This window comes from Mustela lutreola, chromosome 9 (genome assembly GCF_030435805.1).
Source record: "Mustela lutreola isolate mMusLut2 chromosome 9, mMusLut2.pri, whole genome shotgun sequence".
Classification (NCBI taxonomy): Eukaryota; Metazoa; Chordata; class Mammalia; order Carnivora; family Mustelidae; genus Mustela; species Mustela lutreola.
Window position 1 is genome coordinate 66,088,063 of NC_081298.1, and position 19,345 is coordinate 66,107,407.

At 39.1% G+C, this 19,345-nt stretch overlaps 1 protein-coding gene across 1 annotated transcript; it reads left to right on the forward strand.

Annotated features, from left to right (window-relative positions):
* The first annotated feature begins 2,311 nt into the window (after nucleotides 1-2,311).
* On the forward strand, nucleotides 2,312-18,919 carry CALM2 (calmodulin 2). Its single transcript, XM_059134543.1, has 6 exons — nucleotides 2,312-2,448; nucleotides 9,091-9,121; nucleotides 16,599-16,742; nucleotides 16,834-16,940; nucleotides 17,405-17,540; nucleotides 18,278-18,919. Exons 1-6 carry the CDS (start codon nucleotides 2,446-2,448, stop codon nucleotides 18,304-18,306), a joined length of 450 nt encoding a protein of 149 aa, XP_058990526.1. The 5' UTR covers nucleotides 2,312-2,445; the 3' UTR covers nucleotides 18,307-18,919.
* Nucleotides 18,920-19,345: the final 426 nt, after the last annotated feature.

The window sequence follows — 19,345 nt, forward strand, 5'->3', positions numbered from 1 at the left end:
ACAGTGCTGCCAACACTAACTAAAAGAGCACTTTATGTCTGATTTGCATGACTGAAAGAAAGAGGATCCCTCCCTGGCCTAGGAAATACTTTCGATGGTATGAAGAAATGTCTAAATAGGCTAAAAGAGGTTACATTCCACTGAAGCTTGCCAAGTATGTGCAGATAGCAGTTACAGAACGTCTTGGTCTTGCTGGGCAACTTTCTCAGTAGGCAAGATTTCACCTTGGCCTGCTAAAAATGCTGCTCACTTAGGTTTCAAGGGTCCACAAGCCTATGTTTTTTACTGGGAAATGTTAAGGCCTCTGTTCTGTTCTTTCATCTGGAACTTGCTTCTCTCTTCCTCCTTGCCTGTTGCTTGTCTCCTATGCTATTTATCATATCAGACTCAGTTTAGCAGTTACCTTCTTTAGAAATCCTTTTGGGAAACTCTGTGCCTTATAAACCCCCTCTATGGTAACAATTACGCTGTAGTCAAATCAAATTCATACAGGACGCGTTCACAATGTGCTTATTAAATATTCCAGGTTATGCCTACTCTTGCTTATTTGGGGTAGGACCAAGGAGCCAATTTTTAAAAATGTGTGTGTGTGACAAAATACACATAAAATTGACCATCGTAATCATTTTGAAGTGAACAGTTCAGTGATATTAAATACATTCACAATGTTGTGCAAACATCGCCACCATCTCATACTCTTCATTTGTAGAACTGAAACTCCATACCCTCTAAACAATAACTCCCCATTCCCCCTGCCCCAGGCCCTGGTAAACTACTGTCTGTCTCTGATTTTGACTACTCTAAGTACCTTATATAAATGGAATCATATAGTATCTGTTTGTGACTAGCTTATTTCATTTACCACATAATGTCCTCAAGGTTCATCCATGTTGCAGCATGTTGTAGCATTTCCTTTTTGAGTCTGAATAATATTCCAATGCACGTATAGGCCACATTTTGCTCAACCATTTATTTACTGATAGACATTTGGGTTGCTTCCAAGTTTTAGCTATAGCGAATCATGTTGCCTTGAAGGTGGGCATACCAATATATCTCCAAGATCTTGCTTTCAGTTCTTCTGGGTACAGACCTAGAAGTGGAATTATTGGATCATACGATAATTCTCTTTTAATTTTTAAAGGAACGGCCATACTGTTTTCCACATCATTTTACATTCCCACCAACAGTGCAGCGAAGGTTCTAGTTCCAAGGAGCTAAGTCCTCAACATGTTTTTTAAACATCCTCTTAAATCTGAGAGGTTAAGAGACCCAAAAGGGCAAATTTGTTCTGAGGGGTAGGCATATTACAGTGACCACTTGCTGGGCCCTTACCATGTGCCAGATACTTCAACATTTTACATTAACTCTTTATGTTATTCTCATCTTTACAATAACCTTTTCAGAGAAGTATTATTACCTCCATTTTATAAATGAGGCTAAAGATGAAATGACTCATCCAAGGTCACACACCTAAGAAAGTGCACCAACCAACACTTGTCCATAGCTCCAAACCAGGACCCTGCTTTCTCACAATATCAAAACGCTAATGGGAGTGACTTATCCCACTGAATCTCGGATACCGTGGTTTCTGAGTGACTTTTCTGGGAAAGTACCCCAGGTAAGAAAGGAGAATGGCCAAGTATGAACAGAAGACGCTTTCGGATTTGTCTCTCAGCTAAGCAACTGCATTTATCCTTACCTAGACCTTTATTGGTTTTGTGAGGGAGTAAAATGAAAAATTTGTGGCCTCCACAAGGCCGAGAGGCTGAGCGCGGGGTACAGGTTCCCTGCGGTCTTTCTGCGTCAATCTTTACTTGCCCTAGGCGTTCTCGCCTACCCCTGCAGAAGGGGCGGGAAAGTGTGTGTAGGAGTGCGGGAGGCAAGGAGGGATGGAGGAGGAAGATCCTGCGGCCAAACGCAAGGGAAGCGACTCTGCCGCCTGGCGCAGTTGCCAGGACAGCGCGGCCAGAGCAGCAACGGCAGAAGCCGCACCGCGTCCCAGCGGCGGCTGCTGCGATCCCGAGTGACGCATTGCAGGTACGAACCAGCCAATCAGAGGCCGGTTCAACGATCATCGGGGATCGAGTCACCACTATGATGCTCCTCCGCGCCGCAAAGTAGCGCCCCTCAGGCGCGACTCCCTCGGCCTTTAAACTGGCTCGCTGGGGAGTGAAACCCACTAACGTCATTCGTTCTCCCGCTTTCCTTTATCTCTTGCTTCGTCGAGTAAATAACAGTGGATAAAGGAGTCCCCAGAAGAGTTAGAGAGGAGGGGGTTTGCCGGAACTCGTTTGCGATGTTCCGTTATCTGGCATGCGGCGGAGGGATCTGGCGGAGGGAGGTGTTTATGAGGCGCTGGGGGCGGAGGAGGAGAATTAGTCCGAGTGGGTCGAGCGAGCTGAGTGGTTGTGTGGTCGCTTCTTGGAGACCGGTAGCGCTTGCAGCATGGTGAGTGTGTCGCTAAGCTGCCGGCGCTTGGCCGGAGGGGGGACAAGGCTGAAGCAGATTTGTTAAAGAAAGGGGACGCTGCTCCCCTACATCCCTCAGGAGTGGTCTTCGCCAGAGGGATGGCGCGAAAGAGACCGGGGCACTGCGGCGGTTGCGTCGCAGGTGCTCTCCCATCCTCATTCTCCTCGGAGAGGAGTCCCCTAGCGTTACGGGGGCCGGGATCATTGCCTTCGAGGAGCTGAAGCTCCTCGGGGGCTTGGCTGGGTGAGGGTGATGAATCGGAGCTGGGGGGTGGGGGGCAGCCCAGCACATGGTGGAGACGCGAAAGTGGAAGGGCGGGGGAGAGCGGGAGGGCAAAAGCTGCTGGTCGGGCATCTCGAAAGGTCGGTGCCGGGGCCCGATTCAAAAGCCCAACGGACGGTTTGTGCTGGCGCCAGGAAGCGCCTTTGTCCGCTTTTGGCCGCCATGCGCCGAGGGGGCGGGAAGGGAGCGCGAGGCCCCGGGCGAGCGCCAGCGCCGCCGTTAGCCCGCATCCCCCGCGTGCCGGGGGCGGGGGGCGCGCGAGCGGGCGCGGCGCGCTGTGTGGGCCGAGCCCGCGCGGCGCGGGGAGCGGCCGGGGGGCGGGGCCGGGCCCCCGCCCGCTCGGCTTGCCTCGCGCCCCAGCTGCTGTGCTGGCACCTGCAGGGCTGCGGAGGTCTCGGCTGCCCGCGGCAGTGCGGGGCCTGTGAGTTGGGGATGGGTGGGGGAGGGCGGCTTCGGCAGTTTCCCATCCCCCTCCGGTGGCGAGAAGGAAGCTCGGTGGACCCTGATCTTTCCCACTCCATTTGGGGCCCTGGGGCCTTCCACTACCCAGCCTGGACATGAGAAAAAATGTGGCTTTGTCGTTGAAGGAAACGAGCTTTATACCCGAAGTCTGGCGCACGCTCAGAGTGCGCATCTGACTAGAGAAAGTCGTCAGCTCCAGCTTGGGTCTGAAATGCTTTTTCTAGTCACCTGCCAAAAGCAAGCTTTGGGGTGACTGACGTTCTGTTGTGAAAGTCGCTTTTATCCTGCCGTAACAGTTGAAAAGGCCAGTGTCTATATCCTATTCTTAAGTACTCACGTGCACTCCTAATGTTAAAGAACTATAATCACAGCATTGCCCCTGCTCCACTTCCCTTGAAAATGAGTCGTATTTCCTTCCAGAAAACGCCAGACCATGGTAACGTGCAGTTCAATTCTCTTAAATAGTAATGGCTGTCAAGTACTGTGGTGATAAGAAGAGTATACCGGGGGCAGAAGGAGCAGGGAATCTTAAAAAGCATTTTCCTGTCACTTGAGACCGGAACTCCTGGTTTTTTTACCCTAATGACGGCGGTAATTTGCAGTACCTACTTTTTGTTTCCGTCTGCCAAGTGGTTACAGCGATGGGTGTGTCCAGAAGGCAAGGTGACATCTTAAACAGAGGAGTTGAGAATCCTTGCCAACTGAAACCTCCAGCCTATATGGGTGTGGGGAGAGGAGTTCACCTTGGATAAAACTAGTTAGTGTTCACTCAAATTTGATGCATTTGTTCTATTTTGATATTTTAAATTATTTTATTCTGATTTTGAATATACTAGTTGAATTTACTTTTTAGTTGAAACAAGGTATACATTATGTATATGTAATCAAGGTACTGAATTGTGCAGTAAATTTTTAAAAAATATTTCTAAATGAATGGTAAATTTTTTACCTAATCAGTCTGATACTTGAACCGGGAATTCAATAGATTTTCATATGTTGCATATAGTTTGTATCGACACTTTTCATGGTCCTTTACCAGTGATAAGCTTCTGTAGTTACTGTTTACATTATTGGTGCTTTGGGGGTTTTCATTGCTAGTTGCTAGTCATTGTTAAGTAAAATTAAGTTGGAAGTTGTCATAAGGTAACTTCATAATTATAAGATTTGGAGATTTAAAATGAAGTCTCTGTTAAGTTAAAGAATGAGTTTGTGTGGAAGCAGAACAAGATTGTTCAGATAGCTCTTGGGTTTACATGTAAGTGTTACAAGTACATGTGCATTGAAAGAGCCAAGGATCACTTTAAGATTTGGGGCCCAGATGATAAGTAAGAGATACGAAGAAGTAGAAAGTTTTGTGCTTGTCAAAGTTATCATTATTGTATCAAATTGCAAGTAGATCAGTTTGTGTTACACTGAGGAACTTCACTGTGGCCCTATCAAAAATATATAGAAAGTTCTAGATTTAGGTACAATGATCAGAGTAGGCCTTTAGTAAAGGTCTTAATTTCTGTGAAGTAATTAATTTGTCCTGATGGTTTTTCTTTTGATCAGTGATACTATAGTACGTTCTGTTCTGTCAGAATTAAGGTATCTGTTAATTCTACTGAAATAATTTAAAGGCTGCTTTTAATACAGGTAGGACATATCCTGACTTCTGAAATTTAAATAAATAAATAAATAAAAATTAATGAAGACATTGTTTTATCTAAATAGAACTTTGAAATAAAGAGGAATGAATGAAAGCTAGAAGTTAGTGTTCCGATTTAAACCTGTGGCTTCATACATTTATTCAGATAAGAATTTTGGATTTTTTTTTAACTGCCATTCACTAGATAAACTCCAGGAATATCCATATCTGCTTTGATAGGTACATAATGCATTCACTCTTCAGATCACACGTGAAGATAGGTTAATGTTTCTCAGTGTTTACAAATCAAGTAGGGTTCTTCAGAATGGAGATTCTAGCTCAGTAGGTCTGGTGTGGAACATGCGAGTGTACTAATGCCTGGAAGCTTTCTCTGGAGTGATGAACAGGAGAAGGAAGTCTATCAATTGTAGAAATACAGGAATAAGAACTAGTCATCTCTCTAGTGGATTATTCTTCACGGAGATAAACACACGTGTTAATGAGCTCGAGTTTTCCCAGAAGTATAATTCTTCCAGTTCTTCTAACTAAGAAAATGGCACTCTCCATAGACAGAAATAAAAACCAAATTTATTTGCATGTAGTTGGAACAGACTTAAAAATTAGAGTGCTAGGGAGTGGTGTAGTTTTGCCTCTTAAAGGCCTTAATCTTAACTCTGCTGGTAAAGTTTATTTTAAAACCTTGAGCTCTGGATTAGTTGTAAAAAAAAAAAAAAAAACTTTGCAAGCAAAATTGAGGAACATTTTTAAGGCTATGTATGTAACTTAGCATTCTGTTTGATAGCTTATTCCTTGAAGCTTTTTCTGTGAATTTTTCTTTTATTTTGGGTGGGAAGGGGCAAAGGGAGAGAATCTTAAGCAGTCTCCATACCCAGCAGTGAGATGGGACACAGTCACAACCCTGAAATGATGACCTGTGCTGAAATCAGGAGCCGTCACTTAACCAACTGGGCTACCGTTCATTTGTGAATTTTTCTAAGATTGTGTCTGGCTAGAGGCGGAGAGCTGGACAAGATGGTGTGGGACCATTAAATTTTGACTTTCCAAGCAAAATTGGGTAATTTTAAAGTTTTGTTTTATAGCTAGCATCCTTTTCCGTCCTTTTCTTCCTAACTTTAATATAAATGCATCTTCCCAAAATCCACCCCTACCCCCCCTGTTGAGAGAACAACACTGTTTCCCTTCCTGCACATAGCAGTCCTTCCTTCAGCTTTCATACATACTGTGCCTTCCATACATTCTGCTTAACTAAGTCTCCTAAACTGTTTTCACCTGCCACATCTGTCCCTGGGCTGCTGCACCTTGTGCTTTCAGTTCATGAAAATTTATTCTCATCTTAAATCATACATGGAACAGGGGTGCCTTGGTGACTCAGTGGGATAAGCCTCTGCCATCGGCTTGGGTCATGGTCCCAGGGTCCTGGGATGGACCCCCAAAGGGGCTCTCTGATTAGCGGGGAGCCTTCTTCCCCCACTCTCTCTGCCTGCCTCTCTGCCTACTTGTGATCTCTCTTTCTCTCTCTCCTATCAAATAAATAAAATCTTTTTTTTTTTTTTTTAAGATTTTATTTGACAGAGATCACAAGTAGATGGAGAGACAGTTTGGTGGGGGGGGGGGGGGGTGTGGGCAGGCTCTTTGCTGAGCAGAGAGCCGGATGCGGGGCTTGGTCTCAGGACCCTGAGACCATGACCTGAGCCAAAGGCAGAGGATTAACCCACTGAGCCACTCAGGCGCCCCTCAAATAAATAAAATCTTTAAAAAAAGATAGCATGGAACAGTGGTAGGTTTGCTGGGTTTTTGTTTCGTTTTTAAGGTGGTTAACAAATATTTATTGTTCATGATGTTTAATTTTATATTCTGATATCTAGAAAAGACAATAGACAATGTTATGCAATGCTTAGTTATAAATGAATGGTAAGAGTGAAATTAAGAAATAAATTTCCATGTAGCAGTGAAACATTTTAAACTTAATAACTTCTTAGAAAGGGTAAGTTTAAAATAGGCATCTCCATATTATATGAGAAGCAAAGCACACATGTTTATTTGTATATTTTGGTCCCCTTAAGTATTTCGTAAGAAGAGATCTGGTATACAGACAACTGGGATAAAAGACGAAAGTATAGCAGAAGAATAAAATTCAAAATTCCTGCATATAATACAGTCTCTTTAAGATCTTTAATGTGGACCCTGCTACTCTCTGAAGCAAGAGTTGATGATGCCCTGCATTTCTGTTTACTGTGTGGAAGTTGAACTAGTTAAGTTCATATTTAACAGTGTAGGTTCTTTTATTAGTTAATATATATAAAATAATTATCACTGAACTCTTTGGGTTCAAAGAGTTTTACTGTATGTAAAAGTAGCTTCTCTTTCTGCACAATAACCTTGTAAGGTAGATACTAATACTGTATGGATGAAATGGACTTATGAGAGGTAGAATAACATGTCCAAGGTCATGTGGCTTTTTATGTGGAAGAGCTAGGATACTAGTATGTCCAGCAACGATACAAAACGCTATGCTTTTTCCCCCAACTCTGCCATGTTGCCCTTTTTCCAGAAATGATAAAAGTCTTGCAAAATGGAATCAGAAGTAAATCCTTTATAGCCTCTAACAAAGCAGGTATCAAGTCTGGATTTACCGTGTTTTAAATCTTAACTCTTCAGGGAAAACAATTGGATGATTGATGTTATATCAGATGGAAGATTGGGATTTGGAAGGTTAAAAGTAGATCTTCTTTTCTTTAACTCCTGCATTTGAACTTAATTATTGCCTCTTCAATTTTAAGTTACCAGGCCTTTGGGGCCTTTTTTTCCCCCCCTTTTTTAAAATAGAAACAAGTTGAGTTTGCATTGAGGTCAAATCAAAAATGTGTTGAGTGGGGAAAGAAACTTGCGCTTTGCGGGTTCCTTCCCAAATTTTCTCATGTTGTCCCCTAGGAAAATGTGATGCTACTTTTCATTAAGGTAGTCTTTAAAAAAGAATGAAACCAGGCAGTGTTTATTTTTTCATACTAATAAATGAATGGATTAATCACAGAATGCTTGATTCCATATAGGTAAGAATATTAGAAGACTGGGTCTAATTAGTGCTAGTACCATATAAGCAGTTGCTCATGGGTTTTTGTACTGCTGAGTGGTGAAATGTCCAAAGATGAAGGCCACATGAGGAAAAAGGAGCCTTGGTATTTTGCAGATATGTTATTATGTATTGTGGTACTCTGCATTTAAAACTTACAGGCAGTGAATACATCTGACACCTTTGTGTTTAAATTCTAGTTTAATTCTAGTATTTAAAACTAGTTACTAATTTTGTTAACCTCCCTGAAATTTAACCTGAACCTATAGGGGATAATGATACCATTAGAGGGTTATTGTGAAGATTAAATAAAAACAGTATCTATAAAAGGCTTTAGCAAATGCCTGGTCTTTTTTTCCTTTTAGCAAAAATAACTCTTCTCTCTGTGCTAAAAATTCACAAACTTTAGACACACATTGGGATTCCAAAAGTCCAAGAGAAAATGAACGGCTGGACTTAATATTTAGTAAATAATTTAGTTCAAATGTTGGGAATCCTGATTCTTTAAATTTGCCTGCCCGGTGAGAAGTAAAAACTGGTAGCTTTCATGTTTCCCCAACCAGGACAGCTTGGATTTTTGCTTAGTGTTACAGGTTTGTTTTTTGTTTCAGGTTTGGAAGACCATTCTCATGTCCACATGATGTGTTTAACCATTTATAGGGGTAATTTTGAGTGTAATTCTTGGACATTATTTTTGGTTCAGTGAAGATTTCTGATAATTTCTGTTAATACTGTTTTTTATTTACCAAAAAAGGTGAAAAGTTTAGGTATCTTAACTTTGAGAAAGGAAACCATGTTTTTGTTGGATTCTCTCCTTGCTTTAGAAGAATAACAACTTCCTTTAAATTTTCTACTATGCCAAATTGCTTTTCCCCCCCAATTTGTGTGAAATTGAAACTTTGGTGTGTATTCTAAAATAATAGTTGGGGTTTAAGTATTAAACTTGGTCAGCGTCGCTTAGCTTTGAAGATAAACCTATCAACTTAATATGTGTTTTCTACCTTAAAAGATAATTCATTTTCTACCTATGTATGTTGCTAGTACTAAGGAGTGTTATGCTAAATGGAATTCATGGTAAAAGGTAAACCTTGAAGGTTTTTAAACTTGATTCTTAATTTAACTGCTCATCTGCATACCTGTCTTTGTGATCTCTTTGTAGGCTGACCAACTGACTGAAGAGCAGATTGCAGGTAAGAAATACTTTGCTAAGTGGTATCCATTGGATTTTATTATAAATCGAATGGCCAGTGTCAAAGTAAGATACCTTTATGAAAAAATTAGATAGACTTTAGTCTATGTAATAGATAATAACAAGTGGTGTAATGTAATATAATAATTCAACCTGCTTTGACAAATGAGAAGGTATGCTTGCCTTTGGGAGATATATGGGGCTGACTGTAATGAAAGGCAAGGTTTTAGGCTACGTGCGGGTATACTTTGGAACTTGGTGGTGGTGGTCTTTGTTTTTCTTGAAGATTATCTTGAAAACATGAATTCTGGGCAGTTTTTAACACTGCAACTCCAAACTACTCTTCACAAGAAAAAAAGAGTAGTAATTAATAGGTAATTTGAAGTGTTGAATCCCAGAGGGAACATTGAATTTACCCCAGTTCAAAGTAGCTAATATTTTAACCTTAGAACTGTATGTAGAATCATTCAGGAATAATCATTATCTCTAGAGAAAAACTTAGATGCAAAAGTTACCGTTCTGTTTTCTAAATGTATAGTATGTTGAATTTTGTCTTAAGGAAGGAACAGTAGCATCTGTTGAAATGAGCTTTTTAAATCTTGTCTCCTGGGGCGCCTGGGTGGCTCACTTGTTAAGCTTCTGCCTTCAGCTCAGGTCATGATCCCAGAGTCCTGGGATCACCGTCCACATAAGACAAGCCTGCTTGTCCCTCTCCCACTCCCCCTGCTTCTGTCCCTCTCTCCCTGTGTGTCTATTTGTCAACTAAATAAATAAAATCCTTAAAAATAAACTAAAAAAATAATTAAATCGTGTCTCCTTTGGTTTGTCATGGAAATGTATGAAGTTGTTATGTAAAACTTGATGTCATATTGTCTTTATGCTATAACATTAATCATTGGTACTTTTGATTTTATTCTAACACTTTTTTAAGATGGCTGGTTAACCTCAAAATACTAGGGAAACTCACTAAAGGATTTTCTTCCTTTTTTAGTTCCTTGTAGTGTTGAAATGCTTTTCAGACTCTTCTTTTACTCTCTTTAGACTTTTATTAACACAAGCATCAAGCAGTTTTAACTACCACAGCTTTCCTGGTAGGCAAGAAGTTAGAAGTGTTCAAAAGCACTAAAGCTTTCTTTTTTCTTTCTTCTTTTTTTCTTTTTTTCTTTTTGTTAATGATAGAGAATACTGAAAATCCCAGTTGGAACTCAACTATATATAGCCCATTTAAAGTAAGCCCTCCTCTCCACATAAACAAATCTGGAGGACCCAGAAATCACTAATCTTCTCAAATATTACAAATACAACCCGATAGGACTATATAAAGTAGGAAGCTGTTAGCATGAAGGACCAAATGTAAGCAGATTTTATTTTTACTGATTGTGTGAATTTGACTTAAATCTGGGATTTGGTTTCTAGGGTTGATAAATTGCATGTAATGAGTGTTGAAGAACCGAAGCAGAGCTTTGGAACTAATTTCTTTGTTCTTTTATACTATTTTAATGTATCTGTGACATGTAAATTCTAAAACTTAAAAAAAATTATTTTGTTATTTGTTAATGTAGCCTATCGGAAGTGACAAACTGATTCATATATCCAGGCTTAAACTATTAACTTCTCTAATACTTTTGGCCTCCCTCTTTACTTTTCATTTCTTGGTGTTCCCAGTCAGGTAGTTGTCCCTGCTGTAGATAGCACAGCATTTTCACTTTAAGGTAGAAAATGTATCTTTAAGGTATGTTACATAGTTGGTGCCCATTATTGCACTCCCAAAAACACATACAACTATTTTTTTTAAAAAACCATGTATCTTTTAAATTCAAGAGAATCAGTCTTCAAAGACTGATAGCATTTTCATAAAGAATACTAGTACTAGTTAATGGAACATTTATTTAAAGATAAATTTGGTGTTTTTGTTGGCTCTCATCGTATACTTAAATTTCCAGTGGGGATGGGGGAAAATCTGTTCTGGATTCTTTCCTTACCCTGCATTTTCTTAGGCTTTTAAAATCATTCCTGGTACCCCAGGTTTTAGTGAACCTTTATAAAGGAGTCAAAACTTTTATACTGCTGAAGTAAAACCCTGTGCTCTCAGGGATCTTTTTGCTGCTTCTTCTATCCCCGGTGCCTCCCACATAGTAGGGATTGAAAAATGGATACACTTCTTTGTTGTGTGTGACAACAAACACTACCTACCCTGTCCTAAGAATTATTCTGCCTCCATTGTTTGTGTCCACCTTTGAGGTGGAGGCAAATTACTTTCTTTATTCTGATAAATTGTAATTGGTGGTAATCAGTAGCATCTTAGAATCTTTACCAAAAAACAAAGTACTTACAAACTTCATAGATAAATCAGCATTGAATATACTAAGGTTCTTTTTAAACTATTTTAACTTTATATGATAATCATTACTTCTACAGATTTGTTTAGAAAGTCTACTAACAGCAAATAACTTGGTCTAGAAAAAGCATATTTTGTTTAGATGAAGTTACTAGAATTGTTTATATTACTTACTCTTAAAGAGCAATCCAGAAGTGTCCACTGTGACATCACTAGTTAATTTTGCTCATAATTCTGCCATGATGTCATTAGTTGTTGGTGCTTGACACCTAGGGGTCTAATAGGAAAAACCTACAAGAGTTTTTCTTTCTTAAAGGTACAGTGTAGGAGTAAAACCTAACTTGAAAGATAACCTTATTCAATTTACATAGTGCCAACAAAAGTCTGATACATGTCCTTTAAGAGATTATTAGGTTCAGAATTTTCTAAATAAATGGAAGTTGGTAAACAGACATTTGATTCAAGTCATTCCTGGGAATTATAGTTAAGAATGGCATGCTTCTATACATAAAGATTATACCAGTTATAAAGTAAGGTAGGGAGCTGTAAGGACAGGTGAATTTAAATTATACTTTTTTTTTTTTTAAGATTTTATTTATTTGAGAGAGAAGGAATACAAGCTGGCGGGAGTGGGAGAGGGAGCAGCAGGGAGCCCCATGCGGGGCTGATCACAGGCGCGCGCACACACGCACACACACACACACACACACACACCCGGGATCATGACCTGAGCTGTGAAGGCAGATGCTTAATGACAGAGCCACCCAGGCACCCCTAAATTGTACTTTTGGGTTTTATTTCAAGGAATTTTACAGGTATTTCTGGCTCTGGTGTAAAAATACAGATAAAAATTTGGAATAATGCTTGACATTTGTTCCTTTCTTGTACCTTTATAACTAATAGTTATAGCATAGATATGGTCTTTCTGCTTTTCACTATTTCAGCAAGCATTTTATTTATTTACTTATTTTAGATTTTATTTATTTATTTGACATAGAGATCACAAGTAGTCAGAGAGAGAGAGAGAGAGGGAGAAGCAGGCTCCCTGCTGAGCAGAGAGCCTAATGTGGGGCCTGAGACCATGACCTGAGCTGAAGGCAGAGGCTTAACCCTCTGAGCCACCTAGGTGCCCCTCTAGCAAGCATTTTGAAAGTTAATGTATTTTAGGAGCAACTAGGTAGCCCTGTTGGTTAAGCATCTGACCTCTTGATTTCAGCTCAGGACTTGATCTCAGGGTTGTGAATTCAAGCCTTGCATTGGGCCCCATGCTGGGTGTGGAGTTTTTTTTTTTTTTTTTTTTAAGTTAATATACTGTGAAACTCCTTGAAATTAAGAATACATATTTGTAAACTTACTCTACATCTTAACAATTAAGTTGTACAGTAAAATGATTATAGTTAGTTACACATTGGAAACTTTTGCTGGTAATGGTAGTGTTAATACCTGTAGCTAGGTATTAATAGCAGCGAATGTAATGTAAACAAAACCATGTTTCTCAGTGCTTTGATTTTCTTGTAGCCTAAGTTACTAGGTGGTAAATGGCATGTGTTCAAACCCTAATAGTTTTTTGGATTTCTAGACAATATTTCTACATCCTGTTGAAAAAAAGAAAAATAAAACCCTGAGTAAAATGGGAATGTCTTCATCAAATTCTACTTGTGGGATTTATTGATGTGTTTTTGTCATTGAGTCAACCTAGTTAATGTAGGCTAATTTCATAAAATCAATCAGTAGTTTGCTACTAAGCTTGTGATATTAGGGGAGTGCCTCTGAAAACAAACGGTTTTAAATGGAATGGAACTATGTTAATACTGAATGTAGTAAACTACCAACTAGTCAGTGATAACCTGGTCTAAAGCTAAGCAGTTAATAGATTTTAAACGTAAGAAAGGAATGTGGTAATCCAGAAAGGTAATATGACCCAGGTAGTTGTGTAGGTAATTTTAAATAAAGAACCCAGTTAGAAGGCTATTGTAATAGTCTAGGCAAAAGAGGAGGGACCATGAAATAAGATACTGCTTGTTGAGATAAAAATAATCAGGCAGTATTGAAATGGGAGGATGCAACAGGACTTGTTGACAGATTTCACAGGGAAAGTTAAAGCGTGTTTTGCTTGCATTCCTAGGGTTGTTAGGGAATACATAATTCACTTTCATAAGTCTCGCTTGGGGTCAGCCAAGGGGCATATCCTGTAGGAAGTCAGAAATAAAGGTACGGTAGACCCTGCCTCCTCAGTTTGTGGTGGGAAGGTATGCTCTAAGATGCCAGTGGATGCCTGAAACCACTGACAGTACCAAACTTGTTTTTCCTATACACACACACATATGATACAGTATTTGTGAATTAGGTATAATAGATGAACAACAGTAATGATTGTGAAAGTATACTATAATGTAAGTTATACTAGTGTGGTCTCTTACCATATACTGTACTTGCCCTTTTTGTGACTATGTGGGATGGTAAAATGCCTCAGAGATGAGATGAAGTGAGGTGAATGATGTAGGCATTGTGATACAGTGTTAGGCTGCTGTTGACCTGTGGTATGCCAGAAGGATCTTCTGCTTCTGGACTACAGTTCACTAGGGGTAGCTGAACAGACAGAAAACGAAACTGTGGTAAGGGTGAGGGAACTACTGTATTATGTTGAGATAGAGGAGTAGACTAAAGAAGGCTTCATTATGAGTAGGCATAGATAAGAGGTGGTGGAAAAGAGGAAGAAAATTAATCACATTTACCTGTGAGAGATAAATAGGAGCAAGAGTCTTTGGCAGTGTAAAGCAGGTAAACTGAGGTACTGTTGTGAAAGCCAAGAGAAGTTTAGAGTTTCTCAGTATAGTTTTGGATCCTGCAGGAAAGTGAGGTCATCTTTTCTTAACACTTAACTAAGTATTTACTTGCCAGACCTACTTCTTTTTTTTTTTTTTTTTTTTTTTAATTTTTTTTACTTTTAAGATTTTATTTATTTGACAGAGATCACAAGTAGGCAGAGAGGGAGGTGTGGGGGGGGAGCAGGCTCCCTGCTGAGCAGAGACGACCCCCCCCCCCCATACGGGGCTTGATCCCAGGACCCCGAGATCATGACCTGAGCGGAAGGCAGAGGCTTTAACCCACTGAACCACCCAGGCGCCCCCAGACCTACTTCTAAGTGCTTTATGCTTGGTAATTAATTAAGTTCATAAACTTAGGAAGGTAGGTATAGTTATTCCTATTTAACAAAAATGATGAAGCTAAGATAGGAAAGGTTTATTAACTTAACTTGCCTAGGTTACACTACTGGTAAGTAGCAGAGCTGGGATTATTAAACACCAGTTGCATTCCAAAGTCTACTTTTAGATATGCTGTATGGCCTCATGTACTTAAAGACACTTGTTTAATTGGGCAACTAAGTTGTTATTGGTAAACTTGGGATTCTCAACTTGATGAGTTGGAGCTGGAAGTAATTTTAATAGTGGATTGGTAGAAGAAAGGGATATATATGAGTAATGATGCTTCCAAGATTTGGGGAGATAAGGGCAGGCATGTAAGAGAAAACACAAGGTTTGAATTCGTTTTAAGCTAAGAGACATATGTTAATGGCAAATCAATGGAAGAGTAGTTGAGTCCAGAGAAGAGATTATGATGGATTGAAACTGGGATGTATATGAATTGGAGAAAGGATAGAAAGGTAGGGGGGAATAAATAGCCTTGGACTATATAAGAGGAAGCAAACTATTAAACGTGTCAGGTATGTACTTTCAAATGTATAGATATATTGAGGAAGCTGAGCCCTGTGAACGTTGGAACTGTTTTGGGTTTGCTTAAAAAGGGTCTAATAGCTTTTTAAAAGTACCCTACCAGAAAATACTGCCATTGTGTTTTAGTTCATTTATATGACCTTGCACTACCAAATTTAATCTCTGCTTTAGTTTATGAAATAAATGGGGATGCCGGTATTCTAGACCGCTGCTTCAACAGCTTTCCATGTAATCTAGTGGTGAATTAGAAGGAACATAATTTCACAAGATGATTTTTAAGATGTAATAGGATGTTTTAACTATATTAAAAGTTTGGGATTTTATATTCCTAAAAATGGTCTAAATTACCTTTGCTGTCAGTGATACGATACTTAGCTAAAACTGGCCATTCATATCTTGATCATCCCATTGTTAATATCATCGTAGATTTTTGGTGATAGTTCTTTATAGGTCAGAAAAGGCAATTGGTCTGTTGCATATTGTTCTGAAGTTTAGAGGTGTATTTTTTTGTTCTTAATTTAGTAGTTTTGTTTTTAAGATTTTATTTATTTGAGAGAGAGTGAACGAGAGCTCGAGCAGGGGCAGAGGGAGAGAGGGAGAAGCAGACTCCCTGTTGATGATCAGGGAGCCCAACATGGAGCACAGTCCCAGGACTCTTGGTATTAAGACCTGAGCTGAAGGCAGTTGTGTAACTGACTGAGCCTCCTGGGTGTGCCCCTTAAATTGTAGGTTGTTTTTTGTTTTTGTTTATTTATTTATTTGACAGAGACACCGCAAGAGAGGGAACACAAGCAGGGGGATGTGGGAGAGGGAGAAGCAGGCTTCCCGTGGAGCAGGGAACCAGATGCGGGGCTCCATCCCAAAACCCTGGGATCATAACCTGAGCCCAAGGCAGACGCTTAATGACTGAGCCACCCCTCAGGCACCCCTAAATTAGTAGATTTTAAAGAGATTTAATTTTTGAGGCTTACTCTGAGTATAATGCATATAGTTCTATAGAAACAGATGTTGGGTACCAGGTACTGGTGGTGCCAGTTAGGTACCAATCTTATTTTTATATTCTGGGCTTTAATAGAAAATAGGGAAGCCACTCATTTGGGGCTTTGATTCTTTGCCTCCTTCAACCTAAAATAATTTTTACTTTTATCTGGTCTAGGAATTGGAGTCCTTTTGTAATATTTTAGGTGAAAAAAACTTGCTGATAGATCAGTATGAGCATATATTGGTATGATTAGCTAAAGATGTTTGAAATATAGCAAGTTTTTCCCACATAATTCTTCAGGAATCAAAGGCTGGTTTCAAGTGTTACTTCCATATATACCTTTGCTTTAATAGTTGATTAATATTTAGCATTTAGGAGGTTTTTATTGTTAACCTTTATGTTTGGATTATGGTCTCTTAAACAGAATTCAAAGAAGCTTTTTCACTATTTGACAAGGATGGTGATGGAACTATAACAACAAAGGAATTGGGAACTGTAATGAGGTCTCTTGGGCAGAATCCCACAGAAGCAGAGTTACAGGACATGATTAATGAAGTAGATGCTGATGGTAAGTTTTTTAACCTGGGTTTTGGGGGAGGGGGAATTGAAGAGGGCATTTAAATTCTTTAGTACTCTTACAACTAAACAAATCATTTCAGGTAATGGCACAATTGACTTCCCGGAATTTCTGACAATGATGGCAAGAAAAATGAAAGACACAGACAGTGAAGAAGAAATTAGAGAAGCATTCCGTGTGTTTGATAAGGTAGGTATTTGGGGATTGGATTTGTTAAATTTTGAGGGTGAATCTTGGCAAAGGAGGCATCACTGACTTTGGAACTAAGAAACCGATTTTATTTTTTTAAGTTCTTATTTATTTATTAGAGAGTGCGAACCCATGAGAGGGGAGGGGCAAAGGGAGAAGCAGATGCCCCCACTGAGCAGGTAGCCACACCTGGGTCTTGATCCCAAGACCCTGGGATCATGACCTGAGCCAAAGGCAGACACTTAACTGACTGAGCCACCCAGGTGCACCAGAAACAGTGATTTTAATGTATGATATCCTGCTGTTTTCAGTGACCATCTATTGGTCAACTATAGTTTGGTTTTGGTTGGTATGTCTGAAGTATCTTTTTCTCCCTAATGTGAAGTTTATTGTAAACTTACTAAACCTCCAACCCAACTCTGAGTCTATAATTTTACTTAGGTATCTTACTAAATTTTTTCTAGGATGGCAATGGCTATATTAGTGCAGCAGAGCTTCGCCATGTGATGACAAACCTGGGAGAGAAGTTAACAGATGAAGAAGTCGATGAAATGATCAGGGAAGCAGATATTGATGGTGATGGTCAAGTAAACTATGAAGGTAAATCTTTCACTACCTCATTCTGTGCTTTGATTTTAAGGTACAAGGTATGTGTTTATATATATCCTAGGTCAAAATTAGTGTCTCCAATCCTGCCAAATGAAGATGCTAAAACAGTTTTTATATTTACAAACCTTTTGCTATTCAGAGTATTTTCTACAGATAAGGGAAAATCACGATCATCTGAGGACTTTTTAGAACTGTTTGCTATCAGGTCCTACCATATACCTAGAATCTCTGCATTTTAACAAGATTGCTGGACAGTTTCATACGCATTTTAAAGTTTGAGAAGCATGGTGCTCCATACTATGCTAAAACAATCTTTTTATAATGATTGTGGAACAATTTGAAAAGCTTTAAGCTTATTTCAGAAACCTCAAAATTAAAGTAAGGTGATTTTCCTTCCTTCATTGGATTTATTTTCCCTCTAATTAGCTTTAGTCTAAGACCGTTTACTTCTGCGTCAGTTCAAAATTACCATGTTGTAATAAACTTAAGAGCAAAAATCCTTCTATTTTGTAATAACTTGTCTAAACCATTAATTTGGTTTATTGATTAACAATCCTAAGTAATTTTGATTTATGAAGTTCTGGCCTTGACAAAGCTTGACAATTCTATACTGTATATTTTTGAGGAAAGAAAGGGAAATTGGAAATTGCTTTGAGATTGAATAATGTGATTGGTTTTGTCATTCTTTTACCATTGATGCAACTTTTTGTGTACTTCTTCTTTTTCAGAGTTTGTACAAATGATGACAGCAAAGTGAAGACTGTACAGAATGTGTTAAATTTCTTGTACAAAATTGTTTATTTGCCTTTTCTTTGTTTGTAACTTATCTGTAAAAGGTTCCCCCCTGCTGTCAAAAAATATGCATGTATAGTAATTAGGACTTCATTCCTCCATGTTTTCTTCCCTTATCTTACTGTCATTGTCCTGAAACCTTATTTTAGAAAATTGATCAAGTAACATGTTGCATGTGGCTTACTCTGGATATATCTAAGCCCTTCTGCACATCTAAACTTAGATGGAGTTGGTCAAATGAGGGAACATCTGGGTTATGCCTTTTTTTTAAGTAGTCTTCTTTAGGAACTGTCAGCATGTTGTTGTTGAAGTGTGGAGTTGTAACTCTGCGTGGACTATGGACAGTCAACAATATGTACTTAAAAGTTGCACTATTGCAAAACGGGTGTATTATCCAGGTACTCGTACACTATTTTTTTGTACTGCTGGTCCTGTACCAGAAACATTTTCTTTTATTGTTACTTGCTTTTTAAACTTTGTTTAGCCACTTAAAGAAAATCTGCTTATGGCACAATTTGCCTCAAATCCATTCCAAGTTGTATATTTGTTTTCCAATAAAAAAATTACAATTTACCCAACTGTTGCTCTGAATCAGCGTCCTTTAATTACCTTGAGGTGGAACAATTCTGAGAATCAAATACTGGGGTGGTTTTTACTTGGTGTAATTTAGATACGTTTTTGTTGTTGTTTTACTACCTAGATTTTGTTTCATTTTTAAATTGTGATACTTTCTCCGAAAGATTAAGACCTTTTGTAAGTGTACCTAGCATGGGAGCTGACATAATGTAGATGTTTATTGTTTCCAGTCTTTTTACATATTTTTCAACTTTGGCATATCCAATTGTCCATATTAACTTTAGCCAGGCAATGATTTTAGGAATATTTTCAGTTATAAGCAATCCAAGGTGGGGGGTTGTTACTATGTTTTTACTTCTATTTGCTAATGGTGCCTTTTCTTTTTCATAAAGCAGAGGAGAATTTTCAGTTGTCCTGCCTATCTGGGA